This window comes from Protopterus annectens, chromosome 3.part0 (assembly GCF_019279795.1).
Source record: "Protopterus annectens isolate FY-2018-M chromosome 3.part0, PAN1.0, whole genome shotgun sequence".
Classification (NCBI taxonomy): domain Eukaryota; kingdom Metazoa; phylum Chordata; order Ceratodontiformes; family Protopteridae; genus Protopterus; species Protopterus annectens.
In genome coordinates, this window is record NC_056731.1 from 1,883,012,061 (window position 1) to 1,883,038,103 (window position 26,043).

Here is a 26,043-nt window from a genome sequence, read left to right on the forward strand (position 1 = left end):
TGGGGATTGGGAACTTATGAGGTCGGTGATCTAACTTTTGATCAACATGTGTCTGTTATTGTTGGAAAGTCCTTCTAAATAGCACAGCTTAAAACAAAGGGATTGTGTCTAGATCTAGGGATGTCATTGTCCCACTTTATTCATCCCTCATTAGGCCAGTCACTGAATATAATGCCCTCTTTGGCATGTATCTGTCTAGACACATGCGACAACTGGAATGCCCACAGAGGTGCCTTACTAAAAGGATAACAGGCCTAAATAACATGTCCTACTTGGACCAACTCAAAGCCCTTTCACTATACTCAGTATCCTATGGACTAAGAGGTGATCGGTGTCTGGCATACAAGGCATCCTCCAATGCATTACTGATGAATTTACTGCACATCAGCAAGTCAAATGGTATCAATAATACTCAGTCTGGGGATTAAACCTCTTCTGCAACATCAGCAGAACAGTTCAGAGAGACAGGTGTATGTCGCAGAGGATACCACTGCTATGGAACAGACTCCCCATCCACATAAAATAAAGTTCATCCCTGTCCATTTTCAAATGCAACTTAGATCTATGGATGGGAAGCAAAAATTTTATACCAGGATTGCCCCCTGTACTATTAATGGACAAATGCAGCTCCTAAATGCTTTATTCCGTGCACTGGTCCCCTCAGATTATCTGCGTGGTATGATCCCAGTTATTCTCATTAGGGGTAATATATAATTACCAACCATAGAACGGGATGGATAAGGCCAGTCTATAACCAAACGGAATAGGCTAGTTTGAGTACAGAAAGTTATAGTGGCTAGGCTTAAAATCACCTGACAGGTCAGCTAGCCTAGTACTTACCTATGACCCTATTATAAGTCTTTCTGTGGTTTTGCAAACGATGCTGGTCAGCCTTATGGGTCTGTAAACGTCTGGGTCTGTGGAGGGTCCTGCCGTATGCAGGGGAATGACTGCAGCTCTTCTCCTTTCACTCGGTACAAAACCTCTATGGAGGTTGAGGCTGAACGACATTGTCAGGATAATCACTAAATTGTGCTTCATGCTATTTAAGATGCATCGAGGGATATTATCAGGACCCATCAATGCAGTATTTGTAGCTGACTTGGTCTTGTGTGATAGTTGGAGGCGAGTCGCTTTCAGGTATATCTTATAGGACAGATGGAAGGGAGAGAGGGGTAATTTATTGGGATTGTAGATTTGTTATATCTTCAGCCTCAGTGTATGTAACGTCATTCACAATCAGCTCAGAGTAGTGCTGTGTCATATTTCTGAGATTACAAACATAACTAACATAACTAAAAAGTAGTTTAGATCACCTAGGAAAATGGTATTAGGTTTAATGATGAGTGGCTCCAGTTCCTGTAGATAGGCATTGTGGCTTTGCTGAGTCATATAGAGAGTACTATAGCTAGCTAAGATATGGTATCGGACCTTTCGGAGGGTTATTTGCACATGAAGAAGCTCTATGCATCATGCAGTTTTACCAGTCTTAATGTGAGTGTCTTCTGAATGTACACTGATACATCTCTACCTTTTTCCCCTCCTGTGCAGTAGCTAGTTTAAATTATTAGGGTCTAACCCAACACTCTCATACTAGGTGACTTCAACTACCCCTCCATCAAATGGGAAAACTACTCCTGCACCAATACACTGGCCCAATGCTTTCTGGAATTCATCAGTTCCAATACCTTGGGCCAGCTGATTCATACCTCCACTAGAGGAAGCAACATCCTTGACCTGGTTATTACTAACATGGGCAACCATTGCTCTACATCAATAGTCAATTCCTCCCTAGTTATACCCGACCACAAACTAATCACCATGGAAATCCACATCTCAACCCCCCCCCCCCCCACAAAGGTAACCAGCATGAAAAACTTCTCCAAAGCTGACTTTGGGCTCCAAAAAACAGAGGTGGCTAACTTCACGGCAGCCATGCCAATGGAAAATAGATGCATGATTGCTGAATCATACACCAATGCACTGTACGGACACATACATAAATGTATGGAACTAGCCATACCCAACAGAATCAAGACACTCTCCTCCAAAAAAAGGAAGCCAATCTGGTGGTCCTCTGCCATTAATAAACTCTACAATAGAAGAAAGAAACTGTTGCAGAAAAAGTTGAAGTCCCAAGACTGGAAAACCTCCTTATTAGACTCAACAAAAAGTTGAGATCCCTCATCAAAACCTCTAAAGCCAGCTATGAAGGCAGAATTGTGGCAGACACTAAAAACAAACACAATGCCTTCTATTGTTATATCAAGAATCTCCATGGCAATACCCATGTTTGCTCTGAGTTACTGCACAATGGTACCTCCTATACTGAGTCAACAGATATTGCCAACATACTGGCTGACAGATTCAGTGCCAACTTTACCCCTCTCTCTCCCCCTAAAGGACCAATCACAATATTGGAGGAATGCCAGGCACCCAGCATTACTGCAGCACAGGATAAAGCTGCATTGTCCAAGGCCAAAAATACAGCTTCCATGGGACCCAACAATATCCCTGGATGTGTTCTACATGAACTACAAAGTGAACTGCCACTACATCTGTGTGTCCTGTTTAATCACAGCCTCACCTCAGGCTTTGTCCCTACTGAATTGCACACTGCTACAGTCATCCCTCTCCATAAAGGGGGAGGGACTACAGACCCTGGGAATTATCGCCCCATTAGCCTGACGAGTCTGATATGTAAGGCTATGGAGCGCATCATCATAGACCTAATTAACAGGAATCTCCAAACTCTAGATCCCACTCAGTTTGTGAAAAATAGATCATGCCTGCTCAACCTGGTTGGCTTCTTTGAGTCAGTCACCAGAGTTGTGGATGAAGGTAAGGGAGTTCATACAGCCTACCTCAATCTGGTCAAGGCCTTTGATACCATTCCCCACTCAGGAATTATTGATAAACTCACCAAACTAGGCATCAACCCCTATATCACTAAGTGGGTTGCAAATTGGCTCACAGATAAAACCCATAGTGTAAACGTAGCAAACTCCAAGTCAGATTTCTGACCAGTCATGAGTGGAGTTCCACAGGGATTGGTCCTGGGTCCTCTCCTGTTTGGTATCTACTTCTCAGAAGTCCAGGCCAACACAGAAGGACACTGGCTGACCAAATTCACAGAAGACTGCAAGCTGGGAGCCATTATTAACTCCCCAAGTGATGTAGATATCCAACAGAAAGGCCTCACTGAGACCAATGACTATTGTTGAAACCATGGCCTTAACCTTAATGCCAAAAAAATGTGTCATCATCCCCTTTGGGAAAAACTCAGTTCCCACTAATTACCACATCGATGGGAGCCTACTGAACACTGTAGGCATTATAAGAGATCTGGGGACACAGGTTGACAGCAACTTCTCCTTTGACCACCACATTGCCACTGTGGTCAGAAAGTCCTTCTGTGTGGCACATCTCATTACCAAGGGTTTTGCATCGAGGAAGAAGGAGGTCATCATCTCTCTCTACTCTTCCCTCATTAAGCCAATCATCGAGTATAATGGCCCATTTGGCATGTACCTCACTAGAAACATGCAACAGCTGGAAAGGCCACAAAAGTACCTCACAAAGAGGATCCTCTGTCTTAAACACATGTCCTACATGGACAGACTCAAAAAACTCCAGATACTCTCTGTCTCATATTGTCTACTAAGAGGCAATCTCTGCTTGACTTACAAATCCATGTCTGACCCAGCTCTGTTAGAAATGCTACATCTAAAGAAATTCCAATCCTTCCCACCGCACACTCTAGAGACATCAACCTCATTACCACAATCAACAGAACATGCTGGCGTGACAGGTTCATAACCTAGAGACTGCCCATGCCCTGGAATAGACTTGCCATACATGTCAAGCAGAGCACCTCACTGGCCCTCTTCAAGAGAAATCTTGATGGGAAATAGAAAGTTCACCCCAGAGATCACTCCAGTGGCTCTACTTGATAGAGGCACTGGGAACTAACGTCAGGTGGCACGATGGCAGGGCACGTCTATGGGCTAGGCTTGTAAAGGCTCCAGGGTCATTAGCCTAGTACACACCTATGAACCTATGTGTGGAAGGCATTATAGTCTTGAATTGCTGGGGTGCTCTCCACTATTTTAAACCATGTCTCAGTCACTACATAGGTGTCAGTGTCTTGCAGGGAGAGAAGTGCTTGTTGGGAGTGGAGTTTCTTGTTTAAGCTCCTAGCATTGATCACTAACACCTTCATATTTACCTTTGCTTGTTTTGTTATGTTGGTAGGTTTATCAGGTTGGCATTGCTTAAAAAATGCACTATTGGAGTGGGCAATGTCTTTGCAAATAGTCAAAATGTTAGAGATGACAGATACAGGCCATCCCTGGTGAAGCAGCATGATCTATTGATCATATCTTCCCAGGCTGACAAATAGTGGACCCCCTTTAAATGATACCAAAAAGTAAGCCAATTATTGAAGTCATTTTTTGCTCATATCACAGCATCATCCTTGGAGAAGGTAGAATGCTGCTTAATGGGTTGGGAGCTGGCTTAATGGTTAAGGTGTTTGCCTCACAAGCACAAGGTACAAGGTTTGATCCTTGTCTTTAGTAACTGTCTTGTTGGCTAGGCGTGTAGTAGTCTGCAGACTGATTGCCCAGTATTTCCCTAGTTGAGGGAGGGGGGTTGCCATAACAGTTAAGGTGTTTGCCTAATAGACACATATTGCAGGGTTTGAGTCTCAACTTTACGGACATTTGCTAAGCTTATAATGACCTGCAATAGAAGCTAGCCTAGTACTTACCTATGAACCAAAAATGCTAGGCTTATGCCTGCCTTTGATACACAGTCTGAGCGCTCCATCATGTCTCTCTCTCCTTATAATCCAGGGAGGTACACCTCAAGTCATTGACAGTGGCATTAACTATGACAGAGTCATACTGGTACTTTTTGTTCAAGGACTTGAGTGCATGCATGATCTTGCAACAGACAAGCAATGGACCGTTACTCTTTCCTTGCTCACCCTGGTGTGATACACATCTGTATGTCTTACAGTAGAGCCACCTATGACAAGAATGGTTGGTTGGGTCATGAAACTAATCAGTAAAGACATAAGGAACCTCAATACATTGGGGCCATCTCCATTTGGATTTATCAAAGACAGGTCATGCTTAATCAGCCTAGTGGACTTTTTGAAAAGGTCACCAAAGCAGTGAAGGAAGATAAAATGGTACAGACCACATACTTCAACCTAGTCAAAGCTTTTGACAAAACCCCCCACTCAGGTATAGTACAAAAGCTAAATAAACTGTGAATAAACTCCTACGTCACCCACTGGATTGCCAGCTGGCTCACATATAGAACATAGGATCAAAACAGGGAACCTACCATCACAAAGAGACCAGTTACCAGTGGACTACCCCAGGGTTTGGTGTTGGGACCTCTCCTGCTTGGCATCTATGTCTCTGAAGTAAAAGCTAATACCAAAGAACTCTGGCTTTTTAAGTTTGCAGATGACTGCAAGCTAGGAGCAGTGAGTGGATTCCCAGATGACTTAACCATGTTGCCGGAAGCTTTGTCCCAAACAAATAACTGAGGCCAGAATCATGGATTGAAATTAAATACCAAATAATGCATTAGTGTATCCTTTGGGAAGTCATATACCCCAGGGAACTACTACACTGACAACAAAGCCCTGAGAGCTGACCCAGCTGCTTGGGATTTGGGAACTTATTTAAACAGTGACCTAACATTCAACCAACATGTGTCCACTGTCATAAGAAAGTCCTTCTATACTGCACAGCTTATAAACAAAGAGACTGCATATTGATCAAATTATGTCATTGTCCCCCTTTACCCAACCCTCATTAGGCTAGTCTCTGAATATAATTCCCCCTTTGGGATGCATCTTTCCAGACACATGCAATAACTGGATCACCCACAGAGACACCTTGTACTACATGGACTGACTCCAAACCCTGTTGCTATACTCAATATCCTACTGTCTGCTAACAGGTGACCTGTGTCTGGCATACATGGCGTCCTTAAACACAGTACTGCACAGGCAGAAAGAATACTCAGTCTAGGGATCTAAACCTCATCTGCAACATCAACAGAATGGTTTGAAGGGATAAGTATATCTTTCAGAGAATACCACTGTTGAGGAATAGACTCCCCATCCACATAATAGGTTCATAGGAGATTATTAGGCTAACAGCTTAAGAACTCTTACAAGCCTAGCCAGTATAACCCAATTTTACCCAATATGTGGCCCTAGGGCAAGAGGAAGGCATGGATTTGTGCGTATGTCTTGAGTATCTTATAGATTGCCCTGTCCATATAGGACATATGCCCTATCCCAAGCATGAATTTGTAATTCTCCATCCATTGATCCAAACCGCATTTGAACAGGGCAAGGGAAGGCCTCTACTTAATGTGAATAGAAAGCCTACTCCAAAGAAAGGGCAATTTCTGAGACACATATCTGTGTTTTGTTTGAGTTGCTGACTAAGTTTAGATCCTTAGGGTGGGAGGTTGGCATACTGGTTAAGGTGTTTACCTTACAGACACAAGGAGCAGGGTTTGATTCTCACATTGGGCAATTGGTTAGGCTTAAAATGGCCCACAAGGGTAGTTAGCCTAGTACTAATCTATAATCTATCCCTAGACTTGGTGACCCTCATGCTGTTTGGCTTGCAGATGTGTAGCAGCTCCATCAAGACTGGATTTGTGAGTGCCTTGTAGGTCAGCCATAGCTTACCTACTAATAGTCGACAGGAGAAAGAGTAAAGGGATAGGGCTTTTAGTCTATCCCCATAGGACATGTTTACACCCTGTATTTTCTTTGTGAGGAACCTCTGAGGTCATTCCAGCTGCTGTAAATGCCTAGTCAAATACATACCCAGTGGTGCATTGTATTTGATTATTGGTCTAATGAAGGCTGAGTACAGTGGGGCTATAATTTCCTTCAATCTGGATGCCATACCTTCACTTGTAAGTTGTGCCACATAAGGACTTCCTCACCACTGTGGACACATGGAAGTCAATGATCAGGCTACTATCTATCTGTGTACATAGATCTCTCACCTTCAAGTCTACTCTTAGGGATATGCAATAATTTTCAGAGGTGTTTGACTTCCCAAAGGGTATGATAATGCATTATTCACATTTAGGTTTAGGCCATGATTCTAGCAGCAATCACTTGTCTGATCTAGACCCTCATGCAGGATATCTAAATCAATGGCAGTTCAGTGATTGCCCCCAGCATTAAGTTATTGACAAACTTTGTCATCCTTAGACCTTCCATATTAGCCTTGACTTTAGAGAAGTATATTCCAAACAGGAGTGGTCCCAGCACTAAGCCCTGTGACATACCACTAGTAACTGTCCTCTTGATTGATCTGGATTCACCCACTTTAACCACGTGTCTTGTGCATAAGACAATTGGCTATTCATCGGATGATGTAGGGATTTATGGCCAGTTTTATTAATTTATTTATAATACGTGAGGGGGAATTATGTCAAATGCCTTGGCCAGGTCAAGGTAGACAGTATGTACTGTTTTACCTTCATCAACGGCCTTAGTAACTTTCTCAAAGAAATCCACCAGATTCAGTAGGCATGACCTGCCTGTTACAAAGCCAAATTAGGTCATTTCCAGTGTTTGGAGGTTACGTATGTCATTATTTATCAGGTTCATGATTATTCTTTCAATGGCCTTACATATAAGACAAGTCAAACTTATGGGTCTGTAATTTCCCAGGTCAGAAGATAGTCCCCCTTTATGTAGATGGATAACTGTTTCTTTCATCTATTTGCATAAATGGAGGATCATCAATGCAGATGGATTCAACAACAGTCATCCATCTTCATAAAGGGGACTATCTATGCAGATGGATGACTGCTGCTGCCCTCCACTCCATCAGGACAAAGCCGGTCCAGAGGCTGTGGTTAAATAGAAATCCTAATGGGCCTGATAAGTCCTGACTTTTGCTGTTTAAGAGGCAACTTGGTATATAATCAGGGCCCACTGAAGTTGTGTTTTTAGCTTTAGAGAGAGCAGTGGTAACCTGTTCTTTGGTGATAATTGGCTGTGAAGTGGTGGATGGTATTTCTTGTAGGAGAACTGGGATGATGGAGAGGTGAAATTTGAGCTGAATTTATTGGCCAGCAGATTTGCTACATCTTCTGGCTGAGTATAGGTGAATGGCAGTTGCAACTAATTCCACACATTGTTGGGTATTGCCCTTAAGATTGCTGACATAACTGAAAAATGCCTAATAGTTATTCTTAGCTTTGGAGGCTATTTTTACCTCAAAGTCTGCTTTCAGAAACTTGACTAGTACCTGATTCACTTGTTCAGACTAATGAGGGACTCTTTGCTCTGTTGTGCACATTCCTTCATACTTCTTGACAGGATTTTTTTCTTTTGTTGTACAACCTATTAATACAAGGGATCCACCAGTATGGCCTGTTTTTGCAGTTTGGCCTAGGTTTATTTTGGTCTGGTACTGCTGTTTCTATGCAGTTGTTTATATGGTCATGCTGAGCTTTTGTGTAAGCATCTGCGTAAGTTTCTGTATTTTCAATGCAACTCATATATATCCCAGCATACACCCCTCAGTCTATAATGAAATAGATAACATCCCAACAACTCCAACTTTCTCCTTAAAACCCATGGCCAGCTCCCTGGTACTCAAGTTACTAAACCAACAAACACCTTGCTCCTTATCTGCTGACAGTCTCCCCTCTGAATATCTGGAACTTGGAGAGCTATCTCAGAATCTGTAATCCATCAGATCTGGAAAAACTCGATTACAAACCCATTGCATTAAGGCAGAACCACAAACAAATTAACTAACTATTGTCCCATTTCCATTCTCTCTCCATTATCCAAAATATTAGAAAAAATGTTTACAAAGTCAGCTACTAAAACACCTATGCAATAATAATCTCCTTGTCCCTATCCAACATGTTTTTTGACCTGCACCCAGTACTATAACATCCCCACTGTCCTTTACTGATGCTGGGAACAAGGCTTTGGACACTGGTCTACTAATGTCAGTACTTTTACTAGACCTGTCCAAAGCATTTGACACAATATGACATACTAAACTAATTCAGTGATATGCAAATCTAGGATGCTCCCAACATACCCTTACCTGGTTCTCTAATTATCTGAACAACAGACAACAATCAGTTAAATGGCAAAATAAACAATCAGGATATATAGTCAATAAAACAGGTGTCTCGCAGGGCTCTGTTCTGGGACCTTTGCTATTTACTGTGTTCATAAATGATCTTCATTGTGCCTCTCTTCAAAGTTCAGTCATCCAATAAGCTGACAATTCTACTATTATATTCTCCTCAAATAACTTCTCCAACCTCAAAAAAATAAAACAAAAGGACTTTACAAACATAGAAATTTAAATCTAAACTATTACTGTTCTCATCTAAAACATCTCCACAAGACTTTACGATTTACTCCCATAACAAGACAAGGATTGAAGTAGTGATGCCAGCAAAATTACTAGGCATTACTATCGATGATAAACTATCCTTTGATCAACATATTCTAAACAGAATAAAAATAACACACTTTAAACTAGGCAAACTCTGTAGACAGAAATCATACATGGTTAAACCCACAAAAATAAAGCAGGCAAATACCCTGTTTCTCCCATCCCTTCTTTATGGTTTCCGCATGTTTATTAACGTGCATACATCCCTAAGTAACAAACTACAATCACACTACTATAAAATAGCAAAATTCACCACTGGAGTATCATACCAAATTCATCTCTGCCAAGCCATTAAGGAATCAAAATGGCTTGAATTCACCCATTTCCGTCATTACACCCAACTAACACTAGCTCATAAACTAATATACAACACAGATAACTGCCCTTCTTGCCATTCTATTATACAATTCGACACCCCCTCCAGGAACCTTTGTTCCACTAACAAACATCTCCTAAAGGTTTCCAAACCAAGTAAAATAGCTGGACAAAGCCTATGCTCACAGTCCGTATCTAAACTATGGAACACCCTTTCTCCTCTATCACACAGCTGGATTCCTTAAAAAACTTTAAACTCACTTTAAAAAAATAATTTCCTTAATGAACCAATAAGCCCCTGTTTACAAAAGCAGAGACCACATTAAGCTGTCTCTAACACATCAAAGTAGTATGTCACCTATCAATGGCAACAACATATTTCCCTGTGAATATGATCTTATTTTATATCTCTTTATCTAGCTATCCTACATAAACTATGTAAATCTATGCACTCTATGTTACTAATCCTTAGAGAAATTATGTCGTAGTACTGTATAAAAACTTTACACAATGTATTTTAATCTTTGACAACATGCATGAACACTTTAGATGTTGCTGTATATATAATATTGTCTTATATACTACTTGTATTTTGTAAATGGAGCTTTTCGTCCTGGGCTTGCACTGAAAAAAGAGTTTCTGACCCAGTGGATTTTCCCAGTCAACAAATGTCAATAAATAAATTAAATCAATTTTCTGGATTTGGGGGAGCTTGGAAAATAGCTATGTTGTCCGTTAATTGGGGGCAATTTACCTTAGAAAAGTTCTTAAAGCTTTTGGGGTTAGGTGAGGGGACTAGTTTTACCTTTATTTCAAGCCTTTCACCCCTGCCCAGTACAACTTGGCTCTATGAATGGGTAATAGAAAATTTACCCCAGAACTGCCCTGTGTATTACTAATGACAGAGGCAGCTCCTAAATGCTTTATCCTATGTATGGGTCCCCTCAAATTATCTGTAGTATGACCCTAGTTATTCTCACTAGGGTTAACATATAATTATTGACTGTGGGATGGGTAAGATCAATCTAACATTGAATGGGCTAGGTTAAATCAAGCACAAAAAGGCAAATTGGCTAGGCATAAAATGGCCTATAAGGGCAGATAGCTTAGTACTTACCTATGAAACTATGAACCTCTATAATGTGTGAAAATGTTAGAAGTTAAGTCATGACCTTTCTGCATAATACTGCAAAGGGGAGGGGAAGGGAAATTAAAAAATCTAGGATTTTCAACAATATCACTAAAGACTTAAATAAATGTATTACTTGCCTGATAACTCTTGAATATCACAACCATTGGCATCAATGTAACGTGTGAAGATGTTTGGAGTTAAGTCGGTATCTTCCTGTGTAGTAATCCTGTGGAGAGTGTGAATCTTTCCTTCAACATCCAGTGGCTGAAGGTAAGTTATAAACTCTTCAGCAAGTTTCACCTTTTGTTTGGGGTCTTTTGTATCACCAACTGTTTCTAGGATAAGTTTCAGCTTTTCTGCTCCATTCTTAATGCTCGATTCCCAGGCAATATAATTAGTAAGGAACGTATGATATTTAATTTCAGACTTCAGATGATCTTCTATATTATCCATTTTACTGTAGATAAGATCCAGCTTGCGATTAACTTCATTAAAGCGTTTATTGATCAGTTCAGACACTACCTCGAGTTCACTAGGCACTAAAAACGCTGTTAGGAATGAAGCAATCACACTGGCTGTCTGTACAATGGCTAGTGCTGTTTTAATGGCAGATGCGGCATTGATAAGCTTAAACTGCTGCTTCAGTAGGTTTTGATCTGTAAGCGTTCCGGTGGCTTTTTTAATTTCCTTGATTTCTTTAAGTTGATCATCAATAACATTTTTAATGGCTTCCAAACCAAATTCCGCTGTATCAATGGAAACTGCAATTTGATCTGTAAGAAAAAAAAAGTGATATTTTGTACCTCCCAAAAGTCCATAGTTCATTATTGTCTTGCAGTTACATACCATTTTAAAGAGCCACCAAAGAGGACCAGCCTGTGAACTAATTTAATTTCTTATGGATTCAACAATATTCCATCATTCAACCTTTTACTACAGTAATTGTTCATAGTAATATGTTGTTTTGAATAATTAGAAAACATACAAAAGTGTGATTTTGTGTACTGGTAGACTTAACGTAGCAGTCTATGATTTTATATTCAGCTTATATTTATACATGCACACAGTTATATCACCTTATAGAAATTAAACATTCAAAGAGTCCAGATTATACATGCCTGTTAATTGAAATGTTAGATATTTCTTTTTTAATTAAAAAAAAAACATTAATTAGAAAAGTAAGACTTTTTTATTAAATGACAACCCTGTATAACATCGACAATTCATGTTAGCAATTCAGACAAACTGATGCTAGAGGTGTTACCTTACTCCCTCAGATTGTACCACAGGAACCAAACAAGACTCCTAGCACCACCGCAATGGATAAAATGTGAATTACCCAGACAATGCAATGGTGTGTTGTCACAGTATCACTCAACAGTGGAGTATTAAGAGACAGTTTTGCAACTATTGTGAAAAGCCATCTTCTGACATAGCATCATGCAATAATTTTGGCATAGTTTCTGATCTGGAGACACATTCATAAACAATTTCTTATAACTGTTATCTTAAAATGTTAACAAAATAACCCCGTTATGGTCATTTAGTGAAAGAATGACATAGTACAATTTATTGTATGTTAATGCATGGACTTGGAATACTAAGCAATGCATTGCAGTTTTGATAATTAAGTGTGAATTTTTTTTCTTTATGTTTTTTTTTTTATTAAGTTAGGCACACATGGTCTATGTCCTATATTCAGGGAGCCCCAAATGGTTATTTAAACAGATTAGGGGAATTTTGACCAGAGAACTCTGTATAAAAAGAAGTAGTTTATTAGAGATGCAATTACAAAATACATTTTTATTGTGGTAGAAAGGGTGAGGGGATGCAAAATGAGGTTTACGATATCATGCTTGTTTTTGTAAAATATTTTTTTTCTGAATATGAATATGTGACTACAATTGTATATATAACATTATTGTTGTATAAATGTATGGAACATTTAATAAAGTACTCCTCTAGCTTTTGATGTGCTATGGATTCTTTTTTACCATCTGGGCTACCACCAACTCAAGAAGATGGAGCTTCAATTTAATGTCTCATCTGGTGGGTGGCAGCTCAGGATTGCAGTATCCACCTTTTTAAGGAAAGTTAGTGTCTTTATTAAAAAACAGTAATCCTACTACAGTGTGTGAGAACAAATCTAACAGTCTTCTAATCTCCCAAACTCAAAGGAGGGTTTGCTGCCTGCTGAGCCAGTTATCCATTAATATTTCAAACAATGTTTATTTTAATTTGTTAAAAGGTCAGCAAAGAAATCCACCTGTCCACTAATAGTACAGAACTCTTTATTCAAAGCACTTAAGCTTAGTTGTCCCTCTGCCCTGAGAGGGAAAAGGTGTACATTTGATCCAAGCAAACTGGGGACTGTAAATCTCCAAACAGCAGTTACTGATAAAATGAATAGTCTGCAAAAAAACATGAGTGGGTGCAGCTAAGAGAGATTATAATGGGTGATTTTTCTATTTACATGGAGCAAATCAAAGAAGATGACACCAATATGTTAATTACCTGATTGTTAATCAGGTTCAGGTGGTCCAAGGACGCGTTTGAGCCTACAAGTGACAAATACTGAAATGTTTAAGGACACCATACCTCTCAACGTCTTATAGCAAGAAATCTGGATAAAGCCATAAAAAATGTGTGACAAAGTCTCCTAACAGGAGCATTTTTTTAAATATTGCTCTTACAAAACTTAGAAAGTTGAAAAAGAGATTTTGCATTAGCATGAATTTTGTGAAGGATATGAAGTCTAAAACTCAATTGTCTGTCATAGAATCATAGGATGTTACTAGGCTAGTAGCCTGAGGCCCTTATAAGCTTAGCCAAGAGTTTAGCCTATGTTTAGACAAGGCAGCACCCAAAGCCCCCATCCAGGAGGGACACAGGTGAAATCCCAAGGGTGTATTTTTTGTTTCCCATCCAGTTATCCAGGTTGTGCTTAAAAAGGGATAATGAGGTACTCTGCTTGACATGGACATGGAGTATACTCCACAGATGGGGGGAGTCTCTGGGACACAAATCTGTCATACCAACAAGTCCTATTGATGTCAGACTAGTTTGAGGTGGAGTGTGCAAGTTAGTCGAGTGGAGCTTGACTTGTGGATATGTAGCAGTGCCATAAAGGCGGGGTATGAGATTGCTTTGCATGCCAGACAGATGTCACCTCTGAGGTGTCTGTATGAAACTGAGTAGAGGGACAGGGCTTTTAGCCTATCTGTGTAGGGTAGATACTTGAGGGCCTGGATTCTACTGGTGAGTAACCTCTGTGGTCTCTCAAGCTGCGGTATGTGCTTTGCAAGGTACCTGCCAAAGGGGGAGTTGTACTCAATAACTGGCCTTATAATGGAAGAATACAGGGATGTTATGACCTCCTTGTCCCTGGATGAGATACCCTTACTTAAGAGGTGGGCTATGTAGAAAGCTTTCCATAAAATGGAAGCAAAATGGTGGACAAAAGTCAGGTTGCTATCAACCTGGGTGCCCAAATCCCTCACGACTGATTGCATGCTTAGGACATTGTTATTAATGCAATAATATGTGAGGACGTCACTCTCCCCAGATGGGATGATGATGCATTTTTTGGCATTCAGCTTCAGGCCATGTTTCTGGCACCAGTCATTTGTTTGGGTGAGAAAGTCTTGGAGGACAGACGTACACATTACTTGGAGAATTGATGACCCTACCCAGCTTGCAGTCATCTGCAAACTTGGTCAGCCATAGACCAGTGGGTTCTCCCATGGACCCTGATCAACATATGAGCTATATGTCCATAGAAAAATATATGTAATATATATATATATATATATATATATATATATATATATGTGTGTGTGTGTGTGTGTGTGTGTGTGTGGGCGTCAACATCACTAACATCAACAACAAAACATTAACAATAAAATGTAAATACATTACTAGACCTGCATGAGGAATGTCCTTTCAGCATGCCAATAGCACTATTAAAAAATTGACGAAACATCAGTTTCACAGGGGGCAAGCCCTCCCCCCCCCGCACACTGTACTAATTATGTATATCTATTCTGAGATCGCACAGTACCAGTGAAAGGGCATATTTCCCAACCCTGGTGATTGTGTGATCTCTCATACCTGTCAACATCTATTTATTTGACCAAATTTTATCAATAGTAGATATGTGATAACAAGGAACACAAGATGCCTGTCCATATACACCTTTGATGAGTCACACAAAAGTTTGTACATCCCTTTTCGAGCACTTAATTGTGCTCACTTCCCAAACTGAACAGGGTTGTACATAACAATACTTGTGTAAATTTGTGTCTACCCAGCCAGTCATAAAGATTAGCCTTAAAAGTAGTAAAAGTAGTACTTTGTTTAACTTAAAAACAACGAAAAATTGAACAAACTAGGAAAACCACAGGCTAAAGGCTCTCAGTCCACTCCAACACAAAGACCACAATTGGTTATAAATGTAATTTATTGTAAGCACTTTCGCTGGAAGAAATTCTCCTGCTTCCTCAGACAAAAAACACTTTTACAATTAAACACACACTCTTAAAATCCCGTTTAAAATACAGACTACCTGATGTCATGCAGGCACATTAGAAGTTAAAGCTACACAGAATTAAACCATCACAGTAGCCGTGATAGTAAATTATTCAGCCCAACAACATACTATTACTACAATTTTAAAAGCATTAAACATTGCCAGTACTATTATGCTCTTTTAAGTAAAGATGTGCAAATTATGCTTAATTAAAAATGCATGATTAAAACATATATACAACCTATACAACCACCAAGTACCCACAAAAAGTTCTTACTGTCCAAGCAATTTACAAATATGTAATTTTACCGGTATTATGACAGGCAATACACACACTTTGAGATCACCTAATACAGCGTATGACCCACATTTACCTAGCTAAGGCTTTCTTTTTTAATAGGCATTTTATGGCCAATGCTTCATTTAACCCTGGTGAAGTGTGAGCTCCTGTCCGAATTTGCCATGCTAATTCAGCTTCCTCCAATGCCAGCTCCTAGGGACCCCCTCTTAAATTTTTATTTTTCCAACACTGCAAAGGAAAACCTATGCATGGGAAATTCCAAAATATGTTTTGCTAATGCGTTTGTGACGACTAGATTACTGATACTGTAATAAGCATTGTCCATAAAATGCTTATTAAAAAAGAAAGCTTTAGCTAGGTAAATGTGGGTCATACACTGTATTAGGTGATCTCAAAGTGTGTGTATTGCCTGTCATAATACCGATAAAATTACATATTTGTAAATTGCTTGGACAGTAAGAACTTTTTGTGGGTACTTGGTGGTTGTATAGGTTGTATATATGTTTTAATCATGCATTTTTAATTAAGCATAATTTGCACATCTTTACTTAAAAGAGCATAATAGTACTGGCATTTTTTAATGCTTTTAAAATTGTAGTAATAGTATGTTGTTGGGCTGAATAATTTACTATCACGGCTACTGTGATGGTTTAATTCTGTGTAGCTTTAACTTCTAATGTGTCTGCATGACATCAGGTAGTCTGTATTTTAAACGGGATTTTAAGAGTGTGTGTTTAATTGTAAAAGTGTTTTTTGTCTGAGGAAGCTGGAAAATTTCTTCCAGCGAAAATGCTTACAATAAATTACGTTTATAACCAATTGTGGTCTTTGTGTTGGTGTGGACTGAGAGCCTTTAGACTTTGTTTAACTTAAAAGTGTATAAGTTTGATAAAAATGTTCTGGCTACCCATCCATCAAGAAACACGTTATCCTGAATACCAGGGTCAAAAACTAAATCACCCATCTCATGAGTCTAATACTGTTTTAAAATTACCCACACAGTCTTCCAGCTTAACAGTCACCAGGATATAATTCCACAGATGTGTAATTTTTGGAGTAATTTAGCTATTTCTTATCCTAGCCCTTGTAACTGAAGTCATAAATCTCATTATTATGTTTAGGAATCTAAAGGTTCCCATTAATGTTCATATCCGTCAAAGTCTGAAGCCTATCATTTAAAAAAAAAACTTAAATGCAAATATCAGTTTTCCTGTTGCATATCTATAATGTAGTGAGTATAATTTCAGCGATCTGTAGCTACTCATATACTTTAGGCCTTTACATAACATATTTCCGTAGTAAACCTTCTTTGAATTTGTTCAATGCTATTTAATTGAAAAGTAGTATACATACAAAAGCATGTTTATACTCAAGTAATAGCCTTACATAAACTTTCTATAATAAAAGCAAACAAACATCATCCTTATTTGGAATGTTTTTGAGTATAAATCCCATTTCTTTTAAAACTTTGCTCCTAATAATTTGTCAATGTTTCATAATTAAAAATTGAGAGGTTTTTAGCATAGTGGTTAAGGTCTTTATCTCATGGCTACAGGGTGCAGGAGTTGATTTTACCTCCTGGTTACTAGGTTAGCTTATAATAGGCTACAGACTGATAACCTAACTTTTGAGGTAGAGGAATTGGTATAATGGTTAAGGTCTTTACCTTACCGATAGAAAGTACAGGGTTTGATTCTAACTAGACGTGTTATTGGCTAAGGTTGTAATAGTGTACTGTTAACCTAGTATTTACCTATGAAGACATAAATATACCTAAATCTTTATAACCAGAGACTTTAGAGAGTGGAAAAGATTGAACTGACTTCTTTATATGAGCTTTCTGATCGTACATAATGTTACACTTCTTGCTAAATTGTATACCCCATGTTATCTGCCCAAGTTCCAGTTTTCCCCATATAAGAATTAATATACGAATAGTCTTCCTCTTGATTTATAATAAACCCTATTTTGCAATCACCTGCAGATTTGCAAATCCAGCAGTTTGTATCTAAAGGAATATTTCCAAACACTATATTAAACAAGATTGGGCCCAGTACTGATCTCTGAAGTATGCTTGATGTAATACGTGTAAGTTCAGAACGAATACCTTGAATTACAACTACCTAGGACCTACCTGCTAACCATTTTATAATCCATCTAATTAAAGATTAATATTGATGTCTCTTAGAACTTTATAAATTACTGTATGAAATAATCAATCAAAAGTCTTAGTCAAATCTATATAGATTATACAATAACTCGAGGCCTATGGGATCTCCTCAAAGAAGCTTTAAGATTCATAAAGGTCAATCTCGTTTTAATAAATCCATGTTAAAATATGTCATACATTGCCAAATTATGTTCTTTATGCATATTGCCAATCAAACATCTCTCAAAACTCTTTCGAAGAATAGATGTAAGGCTCACCAGTCCTTTCTATCATCCTTTTCTAGGAATTGGAGGTGCTGCAGATATTTTTCTTCCAGTTTAAGACTGTTCCTGATTTTTAAGTGGTTAAAAATGAGCCACAAAACTGGTATAGTCTTAATATTCAGCAGCGGTACTGCTAGAATATTGTCAGGTAAGACAGATTTTTTTTTAATTCTATTAAGAGCTGGCCTCAAGATTTCCTGAATTGTAACTAGGCATATTGTGGTTTCACTAAATTCAAGGTCTTTTACGGGCGTATTAAAGTCATTGCCTCTGTTTCCATTCCTAGTGAAATAATTAGTAAATGTTTCTGTGATCATTTTTCAGTCTGTAATACAAATACCATTTGTTTGAATAATATCCCCATGTTATATATAAAAAGCTGTTTCTTATTGTTTGACTCTGAAGCTAGCTTATGTTCTTAGTTGTTTTTTTTAATTTCTAATCATAACTTTCAAATCCCTCCATCAACTATTTAAGCATCTTTTATTAAACTTATTGAGAAGTTTTTGTTATATTTCAGCCAAAATCTTTTTATTTTCTTATATATATTTTTACAACTTAAGCTCTCCTAAAAAGATAAATTAATTATGGACTTAGCTGGCTTATAAATAAAAGTCACTTCAACACCATAATGCAATATTTGTTTTCGAAAATCATACCCTGAAGCACTTTTTGAGTTGAATTTATTCCATTTGTTTTCATTATAATATATTCAAGAGGCTGATATCAATTCAACAAAATCTAGTTAGGTGTCATATATAGGTTAAACATTACAAAAAATGACCTGATGAGCCCAATGGCATAGAGACTAACAGTTTGTTAAATATATGAGGTATATCTCTAGTAACCAAGTCAAAAATATTGTCCCCCTCTAGCTGCATTAATATTAACTCAACCTAAAATATGAAAGGTAACAATGCTGATAAACTTCTTAAGAAAACTCTTTGTATTAGTTGTGTTCCAATTTATACTAGGATAGCTAAAATTGCATTCTTCCAGTCAAACGCTCCCAGTGTTGGTCAGTATTCATTGAAGGTGATTTATAGCAGAGCAGAGTAGTAATGTACATTCCTCTTCTAATATTATTCAGGTCAACAAGTGCACATTCAAATGTCTCAGCAATTTTCACTAGACTACAGCTAACAGAGTTATGTACCCACAAGAAAACTCCTCCACCTGTGGCATTATTTCTAACTCTCTCGTATTTAACAAAGTAAGAAATGACTAAGTTCTCACCTTTCCATATTTCTATGATTGCAGTAATTTTATAACCTTCACATAAAGTGGTAATTTTCAATTCATCCCCAAAGTTCAGGCATTAGTAAGATAGCAACTTACAATTATATAAGGTCTACTGGCATCACAAAGACTTCCCCTTTTACCTGTAGTGACAACTTATTCTATACTCTGGGAATGTATTGAGTTAAGAAATTATCTTTCCAGTGGGTCTTGTTTATTTGTTGATGTAGATTTAGGTGTCTAAAGCAGGTATTTCTACAGCCACTGCTTTTGCAGAGAAAGAGAAGACTAGATAGGACTGTGTCTTTCATGGCTTGAAAAGTAAGACACAAGTGACCTTGGAGAAGCATTTGTTAATCTAGTGGGATAGCTGAAAAATGTAAGGACTTTGCACTTCTTAGTAAGGTATCTCTGGGTCTTTCTTGTTGAGCAATATGCTTTGATTTATGAATAGCAAAGGGAGCACTGTATTTAATGATGGGTCTGATAAGGCAAGAGTATAGCAATGGGATGACTTTTTTGGCTCTTTAAGACATTCCCTTGGAAATTAACTGGTCCACATAGAAGGATTTCTTGACAGTGGTGGAAACATGATGATCAAATGAAAAAGAATTGCTCGCATAAGTACCCAACTCTTTTATGATTATTTTTGTCTAAAGAGGAGTTCTACCTAAAACAATAAATAGGACATGCTGGAGGAATAGATTCCTGTCCCAGAGACTTCCCATGCTCTGGAACAAGATTCCAGTCTACATTAGGCAGAGCTCCTCGCTAACCCTCTTCAAGGCAAACCTTGACGAGTGGATGGGAAAAGAAAGTATACCCCGGGGATCACTTCAATGGCTCTGTTGGACAGAGGCACAGGGAACTAATCTAAGGGGGCAGTGTAAGCCAACACATTCCGGCTAGGCTTATAAATGCCTTTGTGCAGATAGCCTAGTACCTAACTATGAACCTATGAACCTATGAGGTGGGAATAGCTTTTTTACTGAATGCTATACTATGCACTTTTTGCATTTAACTTAAGACTGTTTTCAGTACACTAGATGAGTGCATATTCTGACCCTTGCTGGAGCTATTTAGTGTTAGTGGATGAGTGGATAAAGTACCCAACTTGCAGCAAACTTGGCCAACCACACATCTGAGATATTGGACTGGATGTTTGCAAAATAAGTGTCTAACAGGAGAGGGCTCAGCACTACTCCTTGTTGTGCTTCACTGGTTACAATGTTACACAGAGAGAGAGAGCCCAGCACTACTCCTTGTTGTGATTCACTAGTTACAATGTTACATTTAGAGAGGGTCCAGTACTGTTCCTTGATGTACTCCACTAGTTACAATGTTACACAGAGGGAGGGCCCAGCACTACTCCTTGTTGTGCTTCACTAGTTACAATGTTACATTCATAGAGGGCCCAGCACTGTTCCTTGTTGTACTCCACTAGTTACAATGTTACACAGAGAGAGGGCCCAGCACTCATCCTTGTTGTGCCTCACTAGTTACAGTATTACATTCAGAGAGGGCCCAGCACTGTTCCTTGTTGTACCCCACTAGTTACAATGCTACATAGAGAGAAGGCAGAGAACTGCTCCTTGTTGTACCCCACTAATTACAGTTTTATGTTCAGAGAAGGAACCAGTAGCTTTCACATATGAGATCTGCCAGATAGGGAAATTGCACTCCAGTAGATAACATAGGGGTTTACATTACGTTTCTTTATTTTTTTAACAATACCAGCATTATAATAAATTTCTAATGTTAAGCAATGGAGTGTATCAAGGGACAAGAATAAATTACTTACTTGTGGACCACAAACAAAGGAACAGCTATAAACAGCAATATTTAAATTAGTTAAATAAGAAAATGAGTATACAGCGTCAAAGACTCGTTTAAACAGATTCTAGGATTCTGTTTAACTGGTCAATATAGAAATATCTTACAAATGTAAAATACTGAAGGAAAATGCTTGTAGTGAGATATTCTTAAATTAGAAATATGTGTTTCTCCATCATACCTCTCAGCCTCACAGCACGGGAAATCTGGACATCTAGACAAAACTTCTAGACTTTTATACACTTAGAGAGTTCTAGAATAACATTTTCTAAAATTATATGAAGTCTGAAACCTGGAGAGAAAGTATAGCAGTTCAAGAAATTACTCAGGGCTCTAGCACTCCAAGAAGAGGAGGAAATAGGTGGAGATGAAGAAGAGTGGCAGTGCCTAAGAACAGCATGTGTTAGGACTATAGAAAAGATATGTGGCCGAGCCAGGTATGGAAATAAGGTACATAAGGAAAGCTGGTGGTGGAATGCAGATGTCCATGAATTCATCAAAAGAAAGAAGGAGTACAGAAAGAAGTGGGAGACAGAAAAGACTGATCAGGCTAGGAAAGACTACTGGTTGAAGCTAAGAAAGAAGTTGCAGTAGCAAAGAATAGGGCATCGGAGGCACTGTACCAATTTCTGGAAAGTGACTCAGTAAGGGGCACAAAGAAACTATATAAGGTTGCAAGGCAAAGACAGAAAGATAAAGAAGATAGTCAGACATCCTTAATAAGGGATGCCAGTAAACAACCTGCTCACCAGTCCACAGGACATCAAAGGCAGATGGAAGGAGTATTTCCAGCAGCTTCTGAATGAAGAAAACCCTACAGAAGCTGTACTGCCTTAGAAACAGCCTACAATGAGAGAAGAAGAGGAGCCCACCCTGGAGGAAGTAAGAGCAGCGCTAAGGAAGATGAACTCAGGGAAAGCAGCAGGCTCAGATGAGGTCACAGCATATATGATAAATGTGCTGGGTGAGATAGGGGAGAAACAGCTCCTAAGAGTACTCATACCAGTGTGGAGAGAAAGGCGTATTCCAGATGACTGGAGAATAACCATACTTGTCCCAGTGTACAAGAACAAAGGGGACATCCATAACTGTGGGCAGTACAAAGGCATCAAACTCCTATCACATTGCATGAAAGTTTTGGAGAGGGTGATTGATAAACGGATATGCAGAGTAGTAGAATGTAAGATGGGAGACGAGCAGTTCAGATTCAGATCGGGATGCGGCACAGTTGACCTGATGTTTGCACTGAGTCAGATACTTGAGAAGAAGCTAGAGATGAGGAGAGAGTCCAACTGGGCATTCCTAGACTTGGAGAAAGCATACGACAAGGTCCCAAGAAACCGGATCTGGGCAGTACTGTGATGGTTTGAAGTCCCAGAGACATTGGTAGAATTAGTGCAGGCTATGTACAAGGACCCAATGACTCAAGTACAAACGTTGTTCGGCCTCACAGATGGGTTCCCAGTGGGAGTAGGTGTACACCAGGGTTCAGCTCTGAGCCCAGTGCTGTTCATACTGGTGATGGACTACATTAGCAAACAGGTTGGAGGGGTCAGATCAGCAAAGTTGCTGTATGCAGACGATGTGGCAATACAGGCAGACTATGAGCAAGAACTTCAGGAAAGGATAGGAGAATGGAATGCAAAACTGAAGGCACATGGGATGAAACAAAGCACAGATAAGATGGCGGTAATGGCAACAAATTGGGGAAATCAGAAGAAGCTGGGAACAGAGATAGAAGGGAAGATAGTGGAACAAGTAAACAGCTTCAAGTATCTGGCAGGGGTGGTTGAGGAGATGGGAAGTCTGAATAAAGAGGTCAAAGCCAGAATCAAAGGGGCTGCAGCCAACTGGCATAGAGTGTCAGGTGTAGTTTATGACAGAAGAATGCCAAAGAAGCTGAAAAGTAAGGTGTACAAGACAGTGGTGTGACCAGTACTACTGTATGGTACAGAAACCTGGGCAGTAAAGCCAGAAAAGTTGAGGAAGCTAGAGATGATGGAAATGGAGTGCTTGAGAAGGGAGGTAGGATGCACACTGTGGGACAGAGGAAGTAATGAGGACATAAGAGCAGAAGCCAAGGTAGCTCCAATTGCAGAAAAGATCAACAAGAACAGATTACAGTGGTTTGGACACATGCAGAAAAGCAGAAGACAATCTGGTGAGGAAGATTTGGGACAGACAAGAAGAAGGTAAGAGGAAGCGAGGACGTCCAGCAAAGAGGTGGATGGATTGTATGAAAGATCATCTGCGACAGTCAGGCATGAATCTTGAAGAAGGCAGGAGTGTGGCATGTAATCGAGAGTTGGCGACAGTTAACATGATACCCTGACCCCATGTAGAAAAATGGGAAAATGGGGTGCTGATGATGACGATCATGATGAAGTCTAAAACCTAAATGTGTGACATTATTTAGTGACTTCAGTCCTCAATGCTTTGCCAGAAAAACAATAATTTTTATGAGGAAGAGACCAAAAGTATGAGCAAAAATCTGGACATTCTTTGAAAATCTTTATAGTTGACAGGTGCGTTCTCCATATGCAGACAAAGATGATACCTTTATTCCCTCTTTTGTGGATACTGGTTCATTTGGGGTTTTTGAATATTTAGGATTTGGAATGAGCTTTTAAATAATAAATAGAAAAAATATTTTTATAAATTTCTTAGTGCTCTTCAAACTCCATATAATGTCCCATACATAGGGGAAAGAAGTAACGCATAAATCAGTAGAAAGAGCACAGGTTAATGCGGCATAACAAAAATGTAAGGACAAATCAAAAGGTACAAAAAAAACATAAAGAGGTTGTCTTCTCAGTCATTACGCCGTATACCAGAATGGTATAAGTGACACAATACAGGCCAACAAAGTCAGTGATGCCTGTCCTGCACACCACTGCAGCAGTCTCTTACGATTCTCTTGTCTCTCCTGCTGTCCCTCTTACAGAACTAGCCAGTCCCAAAAGAGGAAGACACCCTCTTGCCATTTAAGGAATGTTAAGTTTCACACTGTCTTGCCTCCTGTAGTACTGGCCTTGACTTCCAAGAGAACAGTTCTGAATGTTCCGTTGTACTGCTCTTAAATGCAATCTGTGATGTCCATGGGGCCAGACATTTTGACTTTACTCATTTGATGAATCATCACAAGGGAGTAAGAGGCTGTCGATGACATTACCTTGACACAGCCAAAAACTCATAAGTGATCCCCTACAAAGAGGTCAACTGAAGGACATGTGGTCTCAGTAGAACTTTTAGGACAGTGCCAAACCCTAATATTTAAAGTGAGCATAGATGCTTTACTTCATTTTGAACCAGACAGAGACATTAACTCCCACTGAAGAGGTTAAATGGCTTCTATCTCATTGTGGATCTCAGTGGTATCTGCCAACACATGTACCATGCTTGGCTTCAGATGGACTTAGATTCCTACTGCAACAGGGCATCTCACTAGTGTTACTGAACATGATGGATGTCTTATAGTATGTAATTGTTTGAGGTCCACACAAGAGGTTCCTCTAGTTTTCTCTTGGTAGTCATCACTTTCAGTACAAAGTGTTGCTGTTTGAGCTGTTATCAGTACATGCAGTATTTCCTAAATTGTTGGCTATAATGGTTGAAGCAGGAAAAGGGCCGCCATATGTTCCCTTACCTGGACAAGTGACTCCTGGTAGCCCTCCTCAGGGACTCCTTGGTAGTGTCCCTTTAGTAGACTCTTCAGTGGACTCTCCTGTGGTTCTGCTCTGGTGGATGTCCAATGTCTAGATGAAGGCCACTTTAACTCTCTCTCTCAGAAGACTGCTCCATCATTGTTCATTCTTGTCCTTTGTAAAAGCTCAGGAAGCAATGACCTTGGTGTCCTAATGGAAGGCGCAGTGCAGGGATCCATGCTTGGAATCCTAAGGGAAGATGCAATGCAGTGCAGGGATCGAGGACTGGACTGTACTCAGTCTTCTGGACTTGATGGCAGCCAAGATGTTAATGGTGATATTTGCATACCTGAAGTTATATAGGTTCTGATGACTGAGGGGTGTTAGTGTCTGCAATCACCAATCTTCACTTGATGGTAAGACTACAGTGCCCAAGACATGGAGGAGCACACAGTTCCCAAAAACCTCTCAGTGGGCCTTTCACTCCTGTTGCTGAGGTAATTAATAGTCATAATGATGAATGCTTTGCTAGGATGATGGAGACCCTACATTTGTTCCTGCATGGTTGCTTTGCTGGGATGATGGAGACCCTACCTTTGTTCCTGCATGGTTGCTTTGCTGAGATGATGGAGACAATACCTTTGTTCCTGCATAGTTGAAGGATTATGGTTCAACCATGACATGGGGCTCCACATCACTCATTTGGAAATTTTAACAGTCTTTATAGATCTAAGGGACTTGGAAGAAAGCAAAGATGCTTTTTGGGACATTTTTCCTTAGGTCAGGCAGTTAATAATTCATGTAATATTTAAACAATTCAGGGGGCATACTGTGCTACACCCTTTATGGAAAGGTGCTAGATGTGCAGGTCTTTATAGATCTGAGGGACTTGGAGGAAAGCAAAGATGCTGTTTGGGACATTTTTCCTTAGGTCAGGCAGTTAATAATTCATGTAATATTTAAACAATTCAGGGGGCATACTGTGCTACACACTTTATGGAAATGTGGTAGATGTCTGACCATGGCATCATTCTCTGATTTAGGTCTCATAACGTGGAGCACTTTGGAGATGTTCCTTTTCACCACTTGAGAGAAGGGAAAACAAATCTTTGCTCAATGTCTCTAAGAAC

General features: G+C 39.4%; 1 protein-coding gene across 1 annotated transcript in view; it reads right to left on the reverse strand.

The window, feature by feature from the left end:
• The window catches only part of LOC122797155 (SE-cephalotoxin-like), a 130,294-nt gene that overhangs the window by 86,534 nt on the left and 17,717 nt on the right, over positions 1–26,043 (reverse strand). The window contains exon 2 of the mRNA XM_044065963.1: positions 11,073–11,708. Within this exon, the coding sequence (XP_043921898.1) occupies positions 11,073–11,708 (636 nt within the window). The remainder of the gene's footprint in view (positions 1–11,072; positions 11,709–26,043) is intronic.